This window comes from Hevea brasiliensis, chromosome 5, assembly GCF_030052815.1.
Source record: "Hevea brasiliensis isolate MT/VB/25A 57/8 chromosome 5, ASM3005281v1, whole genome shotgun sequence".
NCBI classification, from domain to species: Eukaryota; Viridiplantae; Streptophyta; class Magnoliopsida; order Malpighiales; family Euphorbiaceae; genus Hevea; species Hevea brasiliensis.
The window spans coordinates 40,682,979-40,708,171 of NC_079497.1; the positions used below are offsets into that span (position 1 = coordinate 40,682,979).

Consider the following 25,193-nt stretch of genomic DNA (forward strand, 5'->3'; position numbering starts at 1 on the left):
ACTCGCGTCCTCTACCAATAATCTGCTTTGTCGTAAGATCCTGAAACAAACACTGGTCAGGAAAAAAGGAAACAGAACAATTTAAGGCATGAGTAAGTTTACTAACAGAAAGTAGATTAAAAGAGAATTTTGGTAGACACAAAATAGAAGACAAAGAAATTGATGAAGTCGGGTTCGCATTTCCAGAACCCATGACACAAGAAGTAGAACCATCAGCTAATATAACAGTAGAGGAAGTGAGATTAGACTGAAAAGCAGATAGAAGACTAGAATTACCTGTCATGTGATCTGTCGCACCAGAATCAATAACCCATTGGGATGAAGAAGACACAAGGCATGTAGTGGATTTACCTGACTCAGCGATCGCAGTGACAGGGGAACTAGTAGGCTTTAGAGATGCCTGAGACTGGGAAAATTGTGTAAAATCCTCTGTAGATACCAAAATAGTTTTCTCAGAAGAAGATACAGTAGAATTCTCTCCTGCCATATTTGCCATCTGTGATCGCTGATTTTTCCTCTGAAGTTGCGGACAATTATATTTTGTATGGCCAGGCTCATGGCAATAATAACAAATGACTCCTCTTGAGTCCTGATTAGAACTAGCCTCTCCATTACGCTGATTACTTCTGTTGCCTGTAATTCCTCCTCTACTTCCTCTTCTATTACCCTGTTGTCCATTTGGATTACGGCTAATAATTGCACTACTGGCAGGCTGTGAAGATTGAGTACTCTCTGTACAAAGGACCCGTGTGAACGTTTCATGCAAAGAGGAAATCTTAGAACTGGAGAGAATCTGAGATTTAGCAGTCTCATACTCTGAAGGAAGGCCTGCAAGAAAACTCATAACAGCCAGTTGCTCCCGTTGGGCCTGCTGAACTTTCACATCAGGACTAAAAGGCAACAATACATTAAGTTCCTCATATACAACTCAACTCAACTAAGCCTTTATCCCAAAAATTTGGGGTCGGCTATATGGATTCGCTTTTTCCACTCTGAACGATTTTGGGTTAAATCCTCAGAAATGTGTAATGCTTCTAAGTCATGCTGTACTACTCTCCTCCAAGTCAATTTAGGTCTACCCCTTTTTTTCTTTATATCCTCTAGCCTAATGTGTTCTACTTGTCTAACTGGAGCCTCCGTATGTCTACGCTTCACATGACCAAACCAACTCAATCTCCCTTCTCTCAACTTATCTTCAATTGGCACCACTCCTACCTTTTCTCTAATACTTTCATTACGGACTTTATCTAGTCTAGTATGACCACTCATCCACCTTAACATTCTCATCTCTGCAACTCTTATCTTAGATGCATACGACTCTTTCAGTGCCCAACACTCACTACCATATAGCATAGCCGGTCGTATGGCTATACGGTAAAATTTTCCTTTTAATTTATTGGGAATCTTACGATCACATAAAACTCCCGTGGCACGTCTCCACTTCAACCATCCGGCTTTAATCCTATGACTAACATCCTCCTCACATCTCCCATCAATTCCTTAACAAATTCACAGTGATTAATTAAACTAATTACCTCACTATGAATCGAGTTTCGAAGCTGCAAAAACAACCGAGCATCCTCCCTTAGCCAAGTTTGTCGTGTATCATCAGTGGGTGGATCTTTAGTAAGGTGATCATCCTTATCAATGCTACGCAAATAGACCCTAACAGTCTTACTCCACTCTAGGTAATTTGAACCATTAAGTTTGTGTTGCGTGATCTTAGTCATCACCGGAATCACATCAGAAATAACATTCTTGTTGTCTGCCATTTGTTGAGACAAAGAAAAAACTAACCGAAACGCTAATCCAAAGTGTTTATAGAAGCAAAATAACCCAAAATCATAAATCAAGCAAATACCGAAATAGGATCTGAGAGCCAAACCTCAGAAGTCCTTTAATGGTATACTGGATCAGGCAACAGCACACAGTGGTGGAATGAGGGGGTTGAGGCGACGCCGGCGATGTTGATCGGGGTTGAAACAGCCGGTCGGCGGCTAAGGTCTCTCCTGAGCTGGGTAGTGAGAACAAATAGTCACCCTAGATTGATGACCTGCTCTGATACCATGTAGAAAGAGATGATTCTCATTGATTTCAATTAATCTGTACATGGGTATATATATACAATTGATTCCTATAATTGTGTTCTACTAATTAGGAAGAAATCCTAAATAAGAAATCCTAAATAAGAAATCCTAAATAGGAATACAGAATACAAAATATACAGAGAAATAATATAGTGATTGACTTTCCATAACAATTTCATTACAAAAGGCATAAAAGATAGAAAACAACTCAGAACTATTCTTCATTAAATATAACCCAGTAACACGAGAGTAATCATCAACAAAAGTAATAAAATAACGAAATCCAGTTTTAGTAGTAATAGAACAAGGACCCCAAACATCAGAATGAACTAACTCAAAAGGGGATGAAGCCCGTTTATTGACTCTAGACACAGAAGGCAAACGATGATGTTTTGCAAACTGACACGACTCACATTCTAGTATTGATAGAGATTGAAACTGAGGACACAGCTTCTTTATGGTAGACAAAGAAGGATGACCCAATCTACAATGAGCTTCAAGAGGTGTTAAGGTACTAGAGTAAACAAGCGACTGTGGTACATGATTTTCCAGAATTTAGAGACCACCTGACTCACGTCCTCTACCAATAATCTGCTTCGTTGTGAGATCCTGAAACAAACACTGGTCAGAAAAAAAGGAAACGGAACAATTTAAGGTACGAGTAAGTTTACTAAGAGAAAGTAGATTAAAAGAGAATTTTGGTAGACACAAAACAGATGATAAAGAAATTGACGAAGTCGGGTTTGCAGTTCCAAAACCCATGGCACAAGAAGTAGAACCATCAGCTAAAGTAACTGTAGAGGAAGTGAGATTAGACTGAAAAGCAGATAAAAGACTAGAATTACCTGTTATGTGATCTGTCGCACCAGAATCAATAACCCATTTGGATGAGGAAGCATGTAGTTGATTTACCTGACTCAGCGATCGCAGTGACACGGGAACTGGTAGGCTTTAGAGATGCCTGATACTGGAAAAACTGTGCAAAATCCTCTGCAGATACCAATATAATTTTCTCAGAGGAAGATACTGTAGAATCTTTTGTTGCCATATTTGCCATCTGTGATCGCTGATTTTTCCTCTAAAGTTGCGGAAATTATATTTTATATGGCCTGGCTCATGGCAATAATAACAAATGACTCCTCTTGAGTCATGATTAGAATTAGCCTCTCCATTACGCTGATTACTTCTGTTGCCTGTAATTCTTTCTCTACTTCCTCTTCTATTACCCTGTTGTCCATTTGGATTACGGCTAATAAGAGCACTACTGGCAGGTTGTGAAGATTGGGTACTTTCTGTACGAAGGACCCGTGTGAACGTTTCATGCAAAGAGAAAATCTCAGAACTGGAGAGAATCTGAGATTTAGCAGTCTCATACTGTGAAGTAAGGCCTGTAAGAAAACTCATAACAGCCAGTTGCTCCCGTTAGGCCTGTTGAACTTTCACATCAGGACTAAATGACAACAATACATTAAATTCCTAATATACCCGTTTAAAATCCATAAAATAAGCCGTGAGAAACTTATCCTCTTTCTCAGCACGGTAAAATGCCTTGCAAACATCATAAATGCGTGAGATATTCCCTTTACTAGAATACAAAAAATCTAAGTAATCCATCAATTCCTTAACAAATTCACAGTGATTAATTAAACTAATTACCTCACTGCGAATCGAGTTCCGAAGCTGCAAAAACAACCAAGCATCCTCTCTTAGCCAAGTTTGTCGTGTATCATCAGTAGGTGGATCTTTAGTATGGTGATCATCCTTATCAATGCTACGCAAATAGATCTTAACAGTCTTACTCCACTCCAGATAATTCGAACCATTAAGTTTGTGTTCCGTGATCTTAGTCATCAACGGAATCACATCAGAAATAATATTCTTATTGTCTGCCATTTGTTGAGACAAAGAAAACTAATCGAAACGCTAATCCAAAGTGTTTACAGCAGCAAAATAACCCAAAATCACAAATTAAGCAAATACCGAAATAGGATCTGAGAGCCAAAACTAAGAAGTCCTTTAATGGTGTACTGGATCAGGCAATAGTACACAGTGGTGGAATGAGGGGGTTGAGGCTACGCCGGCGATATTGATCGGAGTTGAAACAGCCGGTCGGCAGCCAAGGTCTCTCCTGAGCTGGGTGGTGAGAACAAATAATCACCCTAGATAGATGACTTGCTCTAATACTATGTAGAAAGAGATGTTTCTCCTTCATTTCAATTAATCTGTACATGGGTATATATATACAATTGATTCCTATAATTGTGTTCTACTAATTAGGAAGAAATCCTAAATAGGAATACAGAATACAAAATATACAAAGAAATAATATAGTGATTGACTTTCCATAACAATTACTTTGGGGTAATGCCACTCTATTCAAGCTAACTCCTTCCCTATCACCAATTCAGCCTTCACTGAATTTACAATGCATTTATTTTGTCTTCGTTCTACTTAACATAAAGCCTTTGACTTTAGAGTATTTCTTCAAAGTTCTAGCATTCTATTGACTCCATCTCGTGTTTCATCTATCAGAACTATATCATCCGCAAATATCATGCACCAAGGGATACTCTCTTGTATATGTTTCGTCAATTTATCTAGAACTAATGTAAAATGGTAAGGGCTTATAGCTGAACCTTGGTGTAATCTAACTGAGATAGAAAATCTCGTGTCCCCTCCCACTGTGCGCACAATAGTAGTTACTCTTTCATATATATCTTTCAACACCTGTATGTATCTAATAGATACCTTCTTTTGTTCTAACACTCTCCATAAGACATCTCTTGGAGCACTATCATAAGCCTTCTCTAAATCGATAAAAATCATATATAGATCTTTCTTCACATCTCTATATTTCTCCATCAAACTTCTAATGAGAAAGATCGCTTCCATAGTTGAACAACTGAGCATGAAGCCAAATTGATTGGGAGAGATAGAAGTGTCATGACGTAGTCGATGTTCCACTACTCTCTCCTACAACTTCATAGTATAGCTCATGTAGAAAGAGATGATTCTCCTTCATTTCAATTAATCTGTACATGGATATATATATACAATTGATTCTTATAATTGTGTTCTACTAATTAGGAAGAAATCCTAAATAAGAAATTCTAAATAAGAATACAAAATACAGAATATACAGAGAAATAATATAGTGATTGACTTTCCATAACACTCTCCCTCAAGTTGGAGCATAGATGTTAATCATGCCCAACTTGTTACAAATATAGTCAATCCTAGCTCCATTCAGAGCTTTTGTGAAAATATCTCCTAACTGTTCTCCAGTTTTGATGTGTCCTGTTGAGATGATCTGTTGTTGAATCTTTTCATGAACAAAGTGATAATCAATCTCAATATGTTTGGTCCGCTCATGAGACACCAGATTAGAAGTAATATGGAGAGTAGCTTGATTATCACACCACAATTTCGCAGGCAAGGAGGTCTTAAAACCTGTCTCATCTAGTAATTGAAGTATCCAAATTACCTCACATACTGATTGTGCCATGGCTCTGTATTCGGATTCAGCACTAGATCTAGAAACTACACTCTGCTTCTTGCTTCTCCAAGACACCAAATTTCCTCCAACAAAAACGTAATATCTTGTAGTTGATCTCCTGTTAACCTTAGATCCAGCCTAGTCGGTATCTGAAAAACATTCAACATTCAAATGCCCATGATTACCATATAACAAACCTCTTCCTGGAGCGCCCTTCAGATAACACAAGATTTGTCCCTAGTCTTCCCAATGAGCAACAGTTGGGGAAGACATAAACTGACTTACCACACTAACGGCATAAGCAATGTCAGGACGAGTGACTGTAAGGTAGTTTAATTTTTCTTCCAATCTCCTGTATCTCTCTGGATCTTCAAACAACTCACTATCCCCTGCTAACAGTTGTAAATTTCGAGTCATTGGTGCACTACAAGGTTTAGCACATAATTTTCCTGCCTCTGTCAATAAATCGAGGACATATTTTCTTTGAGACAAGAAAATATCCTTCTTACTTCTCATAACTTCAGTACCCAAGAAATACTTTAACAATCTCAAGTCTTTGATCTAAAACTGGGTTTGAAGGAAGGTTTTCAGAGATGAAATACCTGCACAGTCACTCTTAATGATGACAATGTCATCCACATAGACTACCAGGAGAATTAGACCAGTCTCAGATTGCCTATAAAATACTGAGTGATCACACTTACTCTTTTGTATGCCAAATTCCTGTACTGCTTCACTGAATCTCCCTAACCAGGCCTTAGGACTTCGTTTCAATAGAGACTTCTGAAGCCTACAAACTTTACTCAACTCCCCCTGAGCAACAAGCCCAAGTGGTTGCTCGTTATACACCTCCTCCTAAAGATCACCATGAAGGAAAGCATACTTGATATCCAATTGGTGCAGGGGCAAATCATATTGTAGAAAGAGATGATTCTCATTGATTTCAATTAATCTGTACATGGGTATATATATACAATTGATTCCTATAATTGTATTCTACTAATTAGGAAGAAATCCTAAATAAGAAATCCTAAATAGGAATACAGAATACAAAATATACAGAGAAATAATATAGTGATTGACTTTCCATAACACTCCCCCTCAAGTTGAAGCATAGATGTTAATCATGCCCAACTTGTTACAAATGTAGTCAATCCTAGCTCCATTCAGAGCTTTTGTGAAAATATCTCCTAACTGCTCTCCAGTTTTGATGTGTCCTGTTGAGATGATCTGTTGTTGAATCTTTTCACGAATAAAGTGACAATCAATCTCAATATGTTTGGTCCGCTCATGAAACACCGGATTAGAAGCAATATGAAGAGCAGCTTGATTATCACACCACAATTTCTCAGGCAGGGAGGTCTTAAAACCTGTCTCATCTAGTAATTGAAGTATCCACATTACCTCACATACTGATTGTGCCATGGCTCTGTATTCGGATTCAGCACTAGATCGAGAAACTACACTCTGCTTCTTGCTTCTCCAAGACACCAAATTTCCTCCAATAAAAATGCAATATCCAGTAGTTGACCTCCTGTCAACTTTAGATCCAGCCCAGTCGGCCTCTGAAAAACATTCAACATTCAAATGCCCATGATTACCATATAACAAACCTCTTCCTGGAGCGCCCTTTAGATAACACAAGATTTGTTCCAAGGCTTCTCAATGAGCAACAGTTGGGGAAGACATAAACTGACTTACCACACTAACGGCATAAGCAATGTCAGGACGAGTGACTGTAAGGTAGTTCAATTTTTCTACTAATCTCCTGTATCTCTCTGGATCTTCAAACAACTCACTATCCCCTGCTAACAATTGTAAAGTTGGAGTCATTGGTGCGCTTCAAGGTTTAGCACCTAATTTTCCTGTCTCTGTCAATAGATCAAGGACATATTTTCTTTGAGACAAGAAAATACCCTTCTTATTTCTCATAACTTCGATACCCAAGAAATACTTTAACAATCCCAAATCTTTGGTCTGAAACTGAGTTTGGAGGAAGGTTTTAAGAGATGAAATACCTGCAGAGTCACTCCCAGTGATGACAATGTCATCCACATAGACTACCAAGAGAATTAGACCAGCCTCAGATTGCCTGTAAAATACTGAGTGATCACACTTACTCTTTTGCATACCAAATTCCTGTCTTGCTTCTTGAATCTCCCAAACCATGCCCTAGGACTTTGTTTCAAGCCATAAAGAGACTTCCGAAGCCTACAAACTTTACCCAACTCCCCCTGAGCAACAAACCCAGGTGGTTGCTCCATATACACCTCCTCCTGAAGATCACCATGAAGGAAAGCATTCTTGATATCCAATTGATGCAGGGGCCAATCATATGTAGCTGCTAAAGAGATAAACAAGCGAATAGAAGTAAGTTTAGCTACAGGAGAAAAAGTATCAGAGTAATCAACCCCATATGTCTGAGCATATCCTTTTGCCACAAGGCGTGCTTTTAACCTAGCTATAGAACCATCAGGATTTACCTTTACTGTATATACCTATTTGCAACCAATAGCTTTCTTACCAGTGGGTAAAGGCAATAGTTCCCATGTACCATTAGCATCTAAAGCTTCAATTTCCTCTTTCATAGCATCACACCAGCCAGGATGAGACAGTGCCTCATCAACAGTATTAGGGATAGGAACAGAGTCTGAAGAAGTAACAAAACATCGAGAACAAGAAGATAATTGATTATAAGAAACAAAAGAAGAGATAGAGTAAGTACATGAACGTTTACCTTTACGAAGAGCAATGGGTAAGTCTAGATCAGAATCATGATCAGTATGAGGTACAGGATCTCCCAACGAAGTAGCTGGTGGAGGATCTGAGTCCGGAATCTCGAATCTCCTGGAATAAACATGAACGACGGGAGGTCGAGTAGGTCTAGAGACAGAAGGAACAGGCTGTGGGAGAGGACTAGACATTTGTTGGACAGTATATATTAAGAGATCATTCTCCTCCCCCTGACTCGCATACACAGATGATGGAGGAAAAAATGGAGTGGACTCAGAAAATGTGACATCTGCAGAAACAAGATAACGATTAAGAGTTGGAGAGAAACAACGGTACCCTTTTTGGAGCCGGGAGTACCCAAGGAAGACACATTTGAGAGATTTTGGATCCAATTTAGTAACCTGTGGATGAACATCACGCACAAAACAGATACAACAAAAAATACGGGGTTCAATAGGGAACAAAGATTTTGTAGGAAACAAAGTAGTATAAGGAATATTCCCATTAAGGACATAAGACGGCATACGATTGATCAAAAAACATGCCGTAGAAACTGCATCCGCCGAAAAGTGTTTAGGTACTTTCATCTGAAAAAGAAGAGCACGAGTTACCTCAAGAAGATGACGATTTTTTCTTTCGGCCACGCCATTTTGGGATGGGGTATCCACACAGGAAGACTGATGAAGAATGCCATTTTGTGTCATATAAGGTTGAAATTGTGCTGAAAAATATTCTTTGGCATTGTCACTTCTTAATATGCGCACAAAAATATTAAATTGAGTTTTGATTTCATTATAAAAGGCACAAAAGATAAAAAACAACTCAGAACGATTCTTCATTAAATATAACCAGGTAACACGAGAGTAATCATCAACAAAAGTAACAAAATAACGAAATCAAGTTTTAGATGTAACAGAACAAGGACTCCAAACATCAGAATGAACTAACTCAAAAGGAGATGAAGCCCGTTTATTGACTCTAGACACAGAAGGCAAATGATGATGTTTTGTAAACTGACACGACTCACATTCTAGTACTGATAAAGACTGAAATTGAGGACACAGCTTCTTCATGGTAGACAAAGAAGGATGACCCAATCTACAGTGAGCTTCAAGAGGGGTTAAGGTACTGGAGCAAACAAGCGACCGCGGTACATGATTTTCCAGAATGTAGAGACCACCTGACTTGCGTCCTCTACCAATAATCTGCTTTGTCGTAAGATCCTGAAACAAATACTGGTCAGGAAAAAAGGAAACAGAACAATTTAAAGTACGAGTAAGTTTACTAACAGAAAGTAAATTAAAAGAGAATTTTGGTAGACACAAAACAGAAGACAGAGAAATTGACGAAGTCGGGTTCGCAGTTCCAGAACCCATGACACAAGAAGTAGAGCCATCAGCTAAAGTAACAGTAGAGGAAGTGAGATTAGACTGAAAAGCAGATAGAAGACTAGAATTACCTGTCATGTGATCTGTCGCACCAGAATCAATAACCCATTTGGATGAAGAAGACACAAGGCTTGTAGTGGATTTACCTGACTCAGCGATCGCAGTGACAGGGGAACTGGTAGGCTTTAGAGATGCCTGTTACTAGAAAAATTGTGCAAAATCCTCTGCAGATACCAAAATAGTTTTCTCAGAGGAAGATACTGTAGAATTCTCTGCTGCCATATTTGCCATCTGTGATCGCTGATTTTTTTTCTGAAGTTGCGGACAATTATATTTTGTATGGCCAGGCTTATGGCAATAATAACAAATGACTTATCTTGAGTCCTGATTAGAACTAGCCTCTCCATTACGCTGATTACTTCTGTTGCCTGTAATTCCTCCTCTACTTCCTCTTCTATTACCTTGTTGTCCATTTGGATTACGGCTAATAAGAGCACTACTGGCAGGCTGTGAAGATTGAGTACTCTCTGTACGAAGGACCCGTGTGAACGTTTCATGCAAAGAGGAAATCTCAGAACTGGAGAGGATCTGAGATTTAGCAGTCTCATACTCTGAAGGAAGGCTTACAAGAAAACTCATAACAGCCAGTTGCTCCCGTTGGGCCTGTTGAACTTTCACATCAGGACTAAAAGGCAACAATACATTAAGTTCCTCATATACCCGTTTAAAATCCATAAAATAAGCCGTGAGAGACTTATCCTCTTTCTCAGCACGGTAGAATGCCTTACAAACATCATAAATACGGGAGATATTCCCTTTACCAGAATACAGAAAATCTAAGTAATCCATCAATTCCTTAACAAATTCACAGTGATTAATTAAACTAATTACCTCACTATGAATCGAGTTCCGAAGCTGCAAAAACAACCGAGCATTCTCCCTTAGCCAAGTTTGTCGTGTATCATCAGTGGGTGGATCTTTAGTAAGCTGATCATCCTTATCAATGCTACGCAAATAGACCCTAACAGTCTTACTCCACTCCAGGTAATTCGAACCATTAAGTTTGTATTCCGTGATCTTAGTCATCACCGGAATCACATCAGAAATAACATTCTTATTGTCTGCCATTTGTTGAGACAAAGAAAACTAACCGAAACGCTAATCCAAAGTGCTTATAGCAGCAAAATAACCCAAAATCACAAATCAAGCAAATACCAAAATAGGATCTGAGAGCCAAACCTCGGAAGTCCTTTAATGGTTATACTGGATCAGGCAACAGCACACAGTGGTGGAATGAGGGGGTTGAGACGACGCCGGCGATGTTGATCGGGGTTGAAACGGCCAGTCAGCTGCCAAGGTCTCTCCTGAGCTGGGTAATGAGAACAAATAGTAACCCTAGATTGATGACCTACTCTGATACCATGTAGAAAGAGATGATTCTCATTGATTTCAATTAATCTGTACATGGGTATATATATACAATTGATTCCTATAATTGTGTTCTACTAATTAGGAAGAAATCCTAAATAAGAAATTCTAAATAGGAATACAGAATACAAAATATACAGAGAAATAATATAGTGATTGACTTTCCATAACATAGTGATTGACTTTCCATAACACATATGTAGCTGCTAAAAAGATAAACAAGCGAACAGAAGTAAGTTTAGCTACAGGAGAAAAATTGTCAGAGTAATCAACCCCATATGTCTGAGCATATCCTTTTGCCACAAGGCGTGCTTTTTACCTAGCCACAGAACCACCAGGATTTACCTTTACTGTAAATATCCATTTGCAACCAATAGCTTTCTTACCAGTGGGCAAAGGCAGTAGTTCCCATGTATCATTAGCATCTAAAGCCTCAATTTCCTCTTTTATAACAGCACACCAGCTAGGATGAGATAGTGCCTCACCAATAGCTCTAAAGAAGTAACAAAACACCGAGAACAAGAAGACAATTGATTATAAGAAACAAAAGAAGAGATAGGGTAAGTACATGAACGTTTACCTTTACGAAGAGCAATGGGTAAGTCTAGATCAGAATCATGATCAGTATGAGGTACATGATCTGCCAACGAAGTAGCTGGTGGAGGATCTGGGTCAGGAATCTCCAATCTCCTGGAATAAACATGAACAACGGGAGGTCGAGTAGGTCTAGAGACAGAAGGAACAGGCTGTGGGAGAGGACTAGATATTGGTTGGATAGTATATATTAAGAGATCATCCTCCTCCCCCTGACTCTCATACACAGATGATTGAGGAAACAATGGCGTGGACTCAAAAAATGTGACATCTACAGAAACAAGATAACAATTAAGAGTAGGATAGAAACAGCGGTACCCTTTTTGCAGCTGGGAGTACCTAAGGAAGACACATTTGAGAGACTTTGGATCCAATTTAGTACCCTGTGGATGAACATTATGCACAAAACAGGTACAACAAAAAATACGGGGTTCAACAAGGAATAAAGATTTTGTAGGAAATAAAGCAGTATAAGGAATATCCTCATTAAGGACAGAAAACAGCATACGAATGATAAAAAAACATGCCGTAGAAACTACATCCGTACAAAAGTGTTTAGGAACTTTCATCTGAAAAAGAAGAGCACGAGTTACCTCAAGAAGATGCCGATTTTTTCTTTCGGCCACGCCATTTTGGGATGGGGTATCCACACAGGAAGACTGATGAAGAATGACATTTTGTATCATACAAGACTGAAATTGTGCTGAAAAGTATTCTTTGGCATTGTCACTTCTTAATATGTGCACAAAAATATTAAATTGTGTTTTGATTTTGTAGAAAGAGATGTAGAAAGAGATGATTCTCATTGATTTCAATTAATCTGTACATGGGTATTTATATACAATTGATTCCTATAATTGTGTTATACTAATTAGGAAGAAATCCTAAATAAGAAATCCTAAATAGGAATACAGAATACAGAATATACACAGAAATAATATAATGATTGACTTTCCATAACACTCCCCCTCAAGTTGGAGCATAGATGTTAATCATGCCCAACTTGTTACAAATGTAGTCAATCCTAGCTCCATTCAGAGCTTTTGTGAAAATATCTCCTAACTGCTCTCCAGTTTTGATATGTCCTGTTGAGATGATCTGTTGTTGAATCTTTTCACGAATAAAGTGACAATCAATCTCAATATGTTTGGTCCGCTCATGAAATACCGGATTAGAAGCAATATGGAGAGCAGCTTGATTATCACACCACAATTTCGCAGGTTGGGGGGTCTTAAAACCTGTCTCATCTAGTAATTGAAATATCCACATTACCTCACATACTGATTGTGCCATGGCTCTGTATTCGGATTCAGCACTAGATCGAGAAACTACACTCTGCTTCTTGCTTTTCCAAGACACCAAATTTCCTCCAATAAAAACGCAATATCCAGTAGTTGACCTCCTATCAACCTTAGATCCAGCCCAGTCGGCATCTGAAAAACATTCAACATTCAAATGCCCATGATTACCATATAACAAACCTCTTCTTGGAGCTCCCTTGGATAGCACAAGATTTGTCCCAAGGCTTCCTAATGAGCAACATTGGGAAGACATAAAGCGACTTACCACACTAACGGCATAAGCAATGTCGGGGAGTGTGATGAAGGTAGTTCAATTTTCCTACCAATTTCTGTATCTCTCGGATCTTCAAACAACTCACTATCCCTACTTGATTTGTAAATTTGGAGTAATTGGTGCACTACAAGGCTTATCACCTAATTTTCCTGTCTCTGTCAATAGATCGATGAAATATTTTCTTTGAGACAAGAAAATACCCTTCTTACTTCTCATAACTTCAATACACAAAAAATACTTTAATAATCACAAGTCTTTGGTCCAGCTGGTTTGGAGGAAGGTTTTAAGAGATGAAATACTGCAGAGTCACTCCCGGTGATGATAATGTCATCCACATAGACTACGGGAGAATTAGACCCGACCTCAGATTGCTTATAAAATACTGAGTGATCACACTTATTCTTTTGCATACCAAATTCCTGTACTGCTTCACTGAATCTCCCAAACCAGGCCCTAGGACTTTGTTTCAAGCCATAAAGAGACTTCCGAAGCCTACAAACTTTACCCAACTCCCCCTGAGCAACAAACCCAGGTGGTTGCTCCATATACACCTCCTCCTGAAGATCACCATGAAGGAAAGCATTCTTGATATCCAATTGGTGCAGGGGCCAATCATATGTAGCTGCTAAAGAGATAAACAAGCGAACAGAAGTAAGTTTAGCTACAGGAGAAAAAGTGTCAGAGTAATCAACCCCATATGTCTGAGCATATCCTTTTGCTACAAGGCGTGCTTTTAACCTAGCTACAGAACCATCAGGATTTACCTTTACTGTAAATACCCATTTGCAACCAATAGCTTTCTTACCAGTGGGCAAAGGCAACAATACATTAAGTTCCTCATATACCCGTTTAAAATCCATAAAATAAGCCGTGAGAGACTTATTCTCTTTCTCAGCACGGTAGAATGCCTTACAAACATCATAAATACGGGAGATATTCCCTTTACCAGAATACAGAAAATCTAAGTAATCCATCAATTCTTTAACAAATTCACAGTAATTAAGTAAACTAATTACCTCACTGTGAATCGAGTTCCGAAGCTGCAAAAACAACCGAGTGTCCTCCCTTAGCCAAGTTTGTTGTGTATCATCAGTAGGTGGATCTTTAGTAAGGTGATCATCCTTATCAATGCTACGCAAATAGACCCTAACAGTCTTACTCCACTCCAGGTAATTTGAACCATTAAGTTTGTGTTCCGTGATCTTAGTCATCATCGGAATCACATCAGAAATAACATTCTTATTGTCTGCCATTTGTTGAGACAAAGAAAACTAACCGAAACGCTAATCCAAAGTCTTGTGACAACAAAATAATCCAAAATCACAAATCAAGTAAATACCGAAATAGGATCCGAGAGCCAAACCTCGAAGTCCTTTAATGGTGTCTTGGATCGAACAAAGACACAGTGGTGGAATGAGGGGATTGAGGCGACGGCAATATTGATCGGAATCGAAGCGGCCGGTCGCCAAGGTCTCTCCTGAGCTGGGTGGTGAGAACAAATAGTCACCCTAGATGGCCTGCTCTGATACCATGTAGAAAGAGATGTAGAAAGAGATGATTCTCATTGATTTCAATTAATCTGTACATGGGTATTTATATACAATTGATTCCTATAATTGTGTTATACTAATTAGGAAGAAATCCTAAATAAGAAATCCTAAATAGGAATACAGAATACAGAATATACACAGAAATAATATAATGATTGACTTTCCATAACAGATTTCATTAAAAAAGATAGAAAACAACTCAGAACTATTCTTCATTAAATATAATCAGGTAACACGAGAGTAATCATCAATAAAAGTAACAAAATAACGAAATCCAGTTTTAGAAGTAACAGAACAAGGACTCCAAACATCAGAATGAACTAACTCAAAAGGGGATGAAGCTCGTTTATTGACTCTAGACACAGAAGGCAAATGATGATATTTTGCAAACTGACATGACTCACATTCTAGTACTGATAAAGACTGAAATTGAGGACACAGCTTCTTCATAGTAGACAAAGAAGGATGGCCCAATCTACAATGAGCTTCAAGAGGTGTTAAGATACTGGAGCAAACAAGCGACCGCGGTACATGAGACCACTTGACTCACGTCCTCTACCAATAATCTGCTTCGCCGTAAGATCCTGAAACAAACACTAGTAAGGAAAAAAGGAAACAGAATAATTTAAGGTACGAGCAAGTTTACTAACAGAAAGTAGAATAAAAGAGAATTTTGGTAGACACAAAATAGATGACAAAGAAATTGACGAAGTTGGGTTCGCAGTTCCAGAACCCATGACAAAAGAAGCAGAACCATCAGTTGAAGTAATAGTAGAGGAAGTGAGATTAGACTGTAAAGCAAATAGAAGACTAGAATTACCTGTCATGTGATCTGTCGCACCAAAATCAATAACCCATTTGGATGAGGAAGACACAAGGCATGTAGTGGATTTACCTGACTCAGTGATCGCAGTGATAGGGGAACTGGTAGGCTTTAGAGATGCCTGATACTGGGAAAACTGTACAAAATCCTTTGCAGATACCAAAATAGTTTTCTCAGAGGAAGATACTGTAAAATCCTCTGTTGCCATATTTGCCATCTATAATCGCTGATTTTTCCTCTACAGTTGCGGACAATTATATTTTGTATGGCCAGAGTCATGGCAATAATAACAAATGATTCCTCTTAAGTTCTGATTAGAACTAGTCTCTCCATTGCGCTGATGACTTTTATTGCCTGTAATTCCTCCTCTACTTCCTCTTCTATTACCCTGTTGTCTATTTGGATTACGGCTAATAAGAGCACTACTGGCAGGCTGTGAAGATTGGATACTCTCTGTACGAAGGACTCGTGTGAACATTTCATGCAAAGAGGAAATCTCAGAACTAGAGAGAATCTGAGATTTAGCAGTCTCATACTCTGAAAGAAGGCCTGCAAGAAAACTCATAACAGCCAGCTGCTCCCATTGGGCCTGCTGAACTTTCACATCAGGACTAAAAGGCAACAATACATTAAGTTCCTCATGTACCTGTTTAAAATCCATAAAATAAGCCGTGAGAGACTTATCATCTTTCTCAGCACGGTAGAATGCCTTACAAATATCATAAATACGGGAGATATTCCCTTTCCCAAAATACAAAAAATTTAAGTAATCCATCAATTCCTTAACAAATTCACAGTGATTAATTAAACTAATTACCTCACTATGAATCGAGTTTCGAAACTGCAAAAACAACCGAGCATCCTCCCTTAGCTAAGTTTGTCGTGTATCATCCGTAGGTGGATCTTTAGTAAGGTGATCATCCTTATCAATGCTACGCAAATAGATCCTAACAGTCTTACTCCACTCCAGGTAATTCGAACCATTAAGTTTGTGTTCCGTGATCTTAGTCATCACTGGAATCACGTCAGAAATAACATTCTCATTGTCTGCCATTTGTTGAGACAAAGAAAACTAATCGAAACACTAATTCAAAGTGCTTGCAGCAGTAAAATAACCCAAAGTCACAAATCAAGCAAATACAGAAATAAGATCTGAGAGCCAAACCTCAGAAGTCTTTTAATGGTGTGCTGGATCAGGCAACAGCACACAGTGGTGGAATGAGGGGGTTGAGACAACGCCGACTGTGTTGATCGGAGTCGAAACGGCCGGTCGGCGGCCAAGGTCTCTCTTGAGCTGGGTGGTGAGAATAAATAGTCACCCTAGATAGATGACCTGCTCTGATACCATGTAGAAAGAGATGATTCTCCTTCATTTCAATTAATCTATATATATATATATACAATTGATTCCTATAATTGTGTTCTACTAATTAGGAAGAAATCCTAAATAAGAAATCCTAAATAGGAATACAGAATACAGAATATACAGAGAAATAATATAGTGATTGACTTTACATAACAGCTCATGAGTTTAATTCCCCTATAATTTGTGCAACTCTATATGTCTCTCATATTTTTAAAAATATGTACTAAAATATTCCTTCTTCATTCATTAGGCATTTTCTTTGATTTTAGAATTTTATCAAATAATTTAGTTAACCATGTTACTCCCACATCTCCCAAACACTTTCACACTTCAATTAGTATTCCATCGGGTCCACAGGCTTTGCTTACTTTCATTCTCTTAAATGCTTCCTTTACTTCCTTTACTAGTGTAATTCACATTATTTTCTGTTGCTCTATAGTCTATATTTATCATATTATCACTTTGACTATTATTAAAGAGATCATCAAAATAACTTCTCTTTCTTTTTTTAATATCCTCATCTTTCACCAACACTTTTCCTTCTTTATCCTTAATGCACCTAACTTGATTGAGATTTTGACATTTCTTTTCTCCACAGGCTTTGCTTACTTTTATTCTCTTAAATGCTTCCTTTACTTCCTTTACTAGTGTAATTCACATTATTTTCTGTTGCTCTATAGTCTATATTCATCATATTATCACTTTGACTATTATTAAAGAGATCATCAAAATAACTTCTCTTTCTTTTTTTAATATCCTCATCTTTCACCAACACTTTTCCTTCTTTATCCTTAATGCACCTAACTTGATTGAGATTTTGACATTTCTTTTCTCTCCTCCTTGCTAATTTATAAATATCTTTCTCCCCTTCTTTAGTTCCAAGTTTCTCATATAACTTTTCAAAGGCCTGTGCTATTGCTTGACTTTTTACTTCTTTCTTTGCTATATTATACTGTTCATAAGCTTCATTATTATCACACTTAGGTAATTTTTTATACCATTTCCTCTTTCTCTTCATTGCCTTTTGTACTTCCTCATTCTGCCACCATCTCTTTTGAGGGTGGTCCATGTCCTCTAGACTCTTCAAGTACTTTGCTAGCTACTTTTCTAATCTTTGATGCTATCTGTATCCACATACCATTGGCCTCCACATCCAGCTTCCATACTTAAGACTTAAGAAGCTCATTTTTGAACTTCACTTGCTTTACTCCTTTGAACTGCCACTACTTTGTTTGAGCTATAATATTTCTTCTAGCCTTACTTGTATTGTTCCTAAACTTGACATCTAAGACCACTAATCGATGTTGACTTGTTAAAGCTTCTCCCGGAATAACCTTGCAATCCTTGCATAGAGCTCTATTTGTCTTCCTGGTTAAAAGGAAGTCAATTTAGCTTCTATGTTGTCCACTTTTGAAAGTCACTAAATGCAATTCCCTTTTTATAAAGTAGGTATTTGCTAATCGTACGCCATGGCAAAATCCAGAATGCTTTTCCCCTCCTCATTTTGGCTACCAAGCCAAAACCTCTGTGAACATTCTCATAACCTTCCTACATGTCCATTCAAATCTCCATTGATGAGAACATTCTCTTTATTCGGTATGCTTTGCATTAGATCATCTATATCTTCCCAAAACTTTTGTTTACTCTTACTATTTAGTCCAATTTGTGGGGGCACAAGCACTAACTATATTTATTGTTTCTCCTTCTAGTACTAGCTTTACTAGTATAATTCTATCTCCTACTCTTTTTACAGCTATTACGACATCTTTCAATGCTCTTTCTATGATCATGCCCACTCCATTCTTGTTCCTATCTTTTCCGATAAACCACAGTTTGTATCATGAATTACTCACTTCCTTGCTTTTCTCTCTTACCCATTTAGTCTCCTGAATGCAAGCAATATTCACCCTTCTCCTTTCCAAGGTATCCACAAGCTCCATTAATTTTCCTGTAAGTTATCAAACATTTCAAGTACTAACCCTGATTCTCTTCCTATCCTGTTCCTTCCTAATTGATCTCCTCTTATAATATCTTCTATTGTTCTTTATGCCTATCTTGTGTTCTGTTCCATTATCTGTTCTACTATCTGTTCTATGGACTAATTTCTTTACGCACACCCATCCATGATGTGGGAACCTTGGCTCATTCAACAACACACTCGGGCACGGGCATGGCGCGTCACTTTCCAAGAATGCCTTACACCCTTGCATATTTCTCACTACACCCAGGCTCCGATGAGCGCATTGTAAGTAGAGGACGCCCCAACATTTATATCGTAAGAATTCATATCATGAGCGTCGCTTTCGGTGAATGCCCTACACTCTTGCATATTTCTCACTACACTCAGGCTCTGATGTAGCGCATTGTAAGTAGAGGGCGCCCCAACAGTTATATCGTAAGAATCCATATCATGAGGTATGGCGAAAATTTTTACGCTGATTGTTACTCACCGCAACTCTCCTCTTTTATCAGGGCTTGGGACTGGCTAAGAACAAACTATTTAGGCGGAGTTAACCATAGTCCAATCCAAACCAAAAATTCTGTTTTAATTGATAATGATCGGGTCGGTGATTTATTTGTTTCAAATTCATTTTTATAGCCGATTTGGTTTCATCTAACCAACACCTGAATTCTATCTCTCACCCTTTGCCATGGCAGACAGCTCAAGGGCCTCCATCGTCGCAACCGGCACCACTATTTTCGTTTCAATTTACTTTTGTTCACTGCTGGCTAGTTTTCCTTTCAATCTCTGTTCATTTCTTGCTAGGGTTTTCAGTGATGATTTTATACCTAATGTTTCATTTCTTGCAGCATCCCTTTGAAACCTTTCATAACATCTCAAATTGTATCCAAACTCATTTCTCCAGTTTCATAGCCCAACCTCTATGCCTCCCACCTTTGGCATAAACCCACTCTTCACCATTTCATCAATCACCTAAAGTAAAACCATCAACTGCAAACACTACTCGTCTCCAACTAATTAAAGACATTCTTAACAAGTGAACCCATTTGCTCTTTCTTATCCTAAAGTGAATTTGGACTTGAGTTTCAGTTATTAATTTTGATGCATGTTGTTGCTGGGTTTGTATGGGACTTAGATATTAGGCTTAGTAGCTGTTTGACAAAATTCCTCAATGGTGACTGAGTAAAATTAATGTACACTTCTTTCATTTTTTTTTTTTTTTTTCTGGCGAGCGTAATTGTTTTCTTGAATATTGTTGCATGTGGAACCAAAGATGGAGTTCTTGCAAACTCTATTGAAGATCATGGCTTCATTGTCATTTTGTTGTAAACTCTCTTGAAATTTAATGGGATTTCAAATGTAACTACATTTTCAAAGCTTTTGCAACATGAACAAAAATAGAAAGTTATCAAATCACTATGGTTTTAAAATGTAAAATTTTGCGGCCATCCTCAAGGTGAAGTGTTAAAGATCATTGTGTTATACCATCAAGAATTGAAACGGTATTTGATCTACCATATACAGTGCAAAATGGCATAACGCGAATCTGTCACGACTCAACCCAATCTATTTCTACTGTCGAGTCAGTTCAGTTTATACTATAAACCGAATTAACTTGATAGATGTCGGGTCGGGTTGGTTTGAAAGCAAATCCGACCTGATCCAACCGGAGTTGGTTTGAAAGCAAATCCAACCTGTGAACAGCCCTAGAATTAATTGAAAGCCATGGGTTAATATGCTATTGACTGCCTAACATGCTGTGAGTCCTTTAATTGGTATGGTAAAGTCAATTTTCTAAAATTTGCCATGGACCTTCGTTTGGTATGGCAAAGTCATTTTTTCTTAAATTGGTCATGGACCTTTATAAAAGAACTCTTTTTCCCTCCTGGTATATGGTACATATGTTAGGAAATAATTATGGAAACACAGGATATGCGAGGTGGGAGGACATTCTTCATTTCTGTCTGGGAGATTGTGTGGTGTATAGATGAGTGTTCTGAAGGATTTGTTTCCTGATGTCTTATATTGCAGTGAAACAATTTTAACTTTGTGGATTTTCGAGTCAAGAAATGCAGTGGGGGTAGCGTTTTTACTCTTGACGTTGATTATTTGAGGGAGTCTGTTGCTGCAAGTTTAGATAAATATGCTTCACAATGGGATGAGAGTGGACAAGTATGTGGACTCATAGTAGAGTGATACCTAGGCAGACTTTGTGGAGATTCGTGTGGAAATCATTTTGATGTCGCAAAATTTCAGCTTCCTATTATTTATGTGTATTGTTCTCAACTAGGGGGACTCTTATTGATGCAGAATATATTTCTAAAGATTTTAGGAGTATCTACTTTAGGCAAAAATATAGAAAATAAGAATTTTTAGATATTTTTATGATTGTATATCCTAATTAGATTAGGTTCCTAATTAAATTGGGATTCTTCAATTCTTAATTAGGATTGGATTAGGGTTCTAAAATCCTACTGTGATTGGGATTCCTAATTCTATAAATAAGACCTAGGGTTTTATTGTTATTAGACAAGCTTCGTTATTTCAATTTCTATGATATCAATAATATTTGAGAATTAGTTCTCTTTTCCAAGGTTTGGTCCTTGATTTCTCTTCTTTTTAGTTCTTTATTCTTCTTTATTTGTTCTACATCACTTATATTGGTCGCAAGCCCCTCTTGTTCCATACTGTGATGTCAATGCATGAAATTGGAGTTTTGTTTCTTGGTAGGCTGGTAGCACGATTTGAATGGTCTGGTTGTGCAATAATGGCTGCTTCATTTTATCTTGCCCCTGTTCTACCCATTTTGCATTTCTATTTACCCATTTTGCATTTCTATTTTGATGGTGGTTTTAGCAGCAATGGTTGTCCTATTTTCTAATGCTTTGATTGAATCTAGCAAGTGGCTTACAGAATTTTCAAGGTTCAGCGAAGTGTGTCCGCATTCTTGCATTCTTGTTGCATTTAATACTTCATGATAGGGTACTTGAATGTTTATTATTTTAAGCCTGATCCTTGGATGTTTCAGTGCATGTAAATGTGAATCCAATTGTTTGTTACTTAATGTGTTTTTTGATTGTTTTTTTCCACCTCATCTCTTCAATAGGACTTCAGGATTTAACACACCTGCATTCACATCAGAGGAAGTTTACATGAAGGTGTTCAATCTTCAAGATAAGGTTAATTATCAGTGCAATTCTTGTTCTTGATTAATAATGAAAAGACTATGTATCTGCAAGTTTTTCCATGAAAATTCAATTTCTCTCCTTTTTTTTTTCCCAGGTTGCTGCCATTAATAAAATTCCCAAGCCAAAGCCCAAGGTCGACAAGCCTAAGAAGAGTGAAACTGAAACCACTGAGGAGAATTTGAACAGCTCAAATTCTACATCTGAGAATCCTGAAAGTGAAAAACCAACAACAGATTCAACTGACGAACCAACAGCAGATTCAAGTGACAAATCAACGACAGATTCGAGTAGCCTGGGCGATGAAAAAGTCAACACAGAACCTGAGGTTTATGACGAGTTGTGATTTTTACTAAATGAACATATATGATCAATGTGGATCAACTACCTTCTGAGTTAAAGATGTGGAGGAAAGATGGGAGAGATGCATTTTTTGCAGATTTAAATTGCAGATGAATAGTATGGAGCCTTTTTCATATAGCAAGGCAGCTTTCAATATATTATCCTTTAGATGGCGACTCAGATGTTAGAAGAATCATATCTAAAGAACTTTCCTCCCTTCCGTTAATTGTAACACCTAAAAAATTATACCCATCGTTAGAGGCATTTAATAGTGTACCAGTTTGCCTCTTTGGGAGTTTTGATCGTCTTTATTAGGGATTTTTTAATCGAGGGAGAGAGCATATCCATTGTCATAACTATATATACAGATTTTATTTAATCCTTCAGGATTTTAATCATGCCTTTGGAGTTCATCCAGATCCGATGGCAGAAAGACGGGTTTGGAGATGATAGATAAAACATAAACTTCATTTTATGAGACAAATTTGAAAAGAGCGGTGAGATTTAAAATTTGGGAAAAAAATATATTTATTTATTTATTTTCATTTTTTAACTTGGGAAAAAATAAATCGAGAAATATGAAATTTGTTTAGACACGAATTTTTATAAAATAGATGTGGAAATTATATGCAAATGATTATTTATTCATTGTTATTTATTAAATTCCTTTCTCGTCAAAATTGAAATCAATTTTTAAAGAGGAAAAGATTTTGATAGGTTGAAGGAAACTCAACTCACCCATCATTAATACCACGTCACAAAAAACCTTAGATTAGGGTTTCTGTTGTGAAAAAAGAGTAGCAGATGAGAAAAATAGAGGAATGAAAATGAGAAGATTAGAGAGAATGCTAATAGAATAGAAGAATAATATTCTGTTTTGATAAAAAATTGTCTCTCTACACATGTATTCAGCTAACAACTACTATCGATTATTCATAACTGTTTCTGTTATTTCCCTCTACTCTCAACTATCTGTAACAGACTCTGTAACAAACTTCTCACTACTAACCGACTTTCCCTCCACTTCCCTTCTTAGGCTCAGCTATCTTATTATTCCCTTTTCTTTTCCTGTATGTGACAATACCTCCCCCATGAGAGCCTTCTTGTCCCCAAGAAGGATAAAATTCTAGAAACTGAGCTGGAATGAAGGCTTTGTCTTCCCATGTAGCTTCATCGTCGGGCAAATTAAGCCACTTAATGAGGCCTTGAATCATAGGAACAATGTTTCTAAAGATGGTTCTTGTCTTTACTACTGCTTCTGGTGCCATTGCAACAGTATTGTCTGCTTGCAATTCTGGTAATTCAAGAATTGGAGTAACATTATCTCCTAGCTTCTTCTTAAGCAATGAGACATGGAAAAAAGGATGAATCCTTGAACTTTGTGGCAGCTGTAATCTATATGCTACTGAACCCACTCTAGACATGATTTGGAAGGGCCCATAATACTTGGCAACCAATTTAAGGGATTTTCTGATGGCTATGGAGGACTGCTTGTGTGACACCCCTTACCCATCTACAGTGTAGCCGAGCAAGCTATGCCACATGGTGTACCGGCACACTCTATTTTACCTTAATTAATTTTTGTCAAGGTTTTGAATATAGTTTGTGAAATATAGTTCATTTATTGAAATTATAATTTATTTGAGGTTCCGAAAATTTTATAGAAAATCCGGCAGAGTAAAAATGGAAAGCAGTTCTTGAGAACACTGTTAAAAACACTTCCAAAATTTGTATTCAATCATCTCAAACTCCAATATCCAAAATCTCAACAATATTTCTCAATTTCAGTTCTCAATAACCTTTTCATTTCTCAAACATCCATTTCTCATAATACTCATATACAAGCAATAAATAAATGCTCAAATTTTGCATTCATAGTCATAACTTTCATTATTTACATGAACATCAAAATATATTACATAAGTTCAAATACATATGAGAAAGTAAAAATTTGCTACAAAATATTAAAATGACACCTAGTGTCCTACCAATGCAACTGAAGTTGAGGTGACAAGGACAGCATGCGAGCGTAGGATGGACTCACCCGATGCTGTGGTCTCTGGGCTCACGATCGGGATCTCCGGTACCTACGGCGTGGCAAAAGCAACGCGCTAAGCAATAATGCTTAGTGGTGCAATAATATAATAAAAGAAAATAGCAAGAAAATAAATGTGTATAGAATGTGTATGCTTTCTTTGTTTGGTGTTGGTATATTCATTATTTCATTAACTTTGTTCACTTTTATTCATTTGGTTGCCCCAAGTAACCTACACTAGACGATCGGATGGATAACGGGTAACCGCCTTTGGGTACCTAGTACCTCGCCGTCACACCATCGGTCACATATGCATCTCGATTATTAATGAGCGGCTAACAAGCTGTAAATAATATCAGGCACAAGGCCAAGTCTCAATACAAAGTCAGAATGGCTAAAAGCCATGAAATCACAGAATGACATATCGTCATGTGCAGTACTGCTAACTGAACCCTATTGGCATGCCAAACTATCCAAACCAATCTTGTTAGGTATACTAGGGCATTCGATACTTTAAAATTCTTCAATCTTTGAATTTCAAGTTTCGGTGTTACTATTCACCTCTTTGGTCAACTAAAATGTTGACTTTTAGGTAGAAATTAGGTACATTGGTTTTGGCACTCCCAAC

The 25,193-nt window shown here is 37.6% G+C and overlaps 1 protein-coding gene across 1 annotated transcript in view; it reads left to right on the top strand.

The window, feature by feature from the left end:
- The window catches only part of LOC110670721 (heat shock 70 kDa protein 17), a 59,899-nt gene extending 36,971 nt beyond the window's left edge, over positions 1 to 22,928 (top strand). The window contains exons 14-15 of the mRNA XM_021832880.2: positions 22,110 to 22,182; positions 22,286 to 22,928. Of these exons, the coding sequence (XP_021688572.2) occupies positions 22,110 to 22,182; positions 22,286 to 22,534 (322 nt within the window). The 3' untranslated portion in view covers positions 22,535 to 22,928. The remainder of the gene's footprint in view (positions 1 to 22,109; positions 22,183 to 22,285) is intronic.
- Positions 22,929 to 25,193: the final 2,265 nt, after the last annotated feature.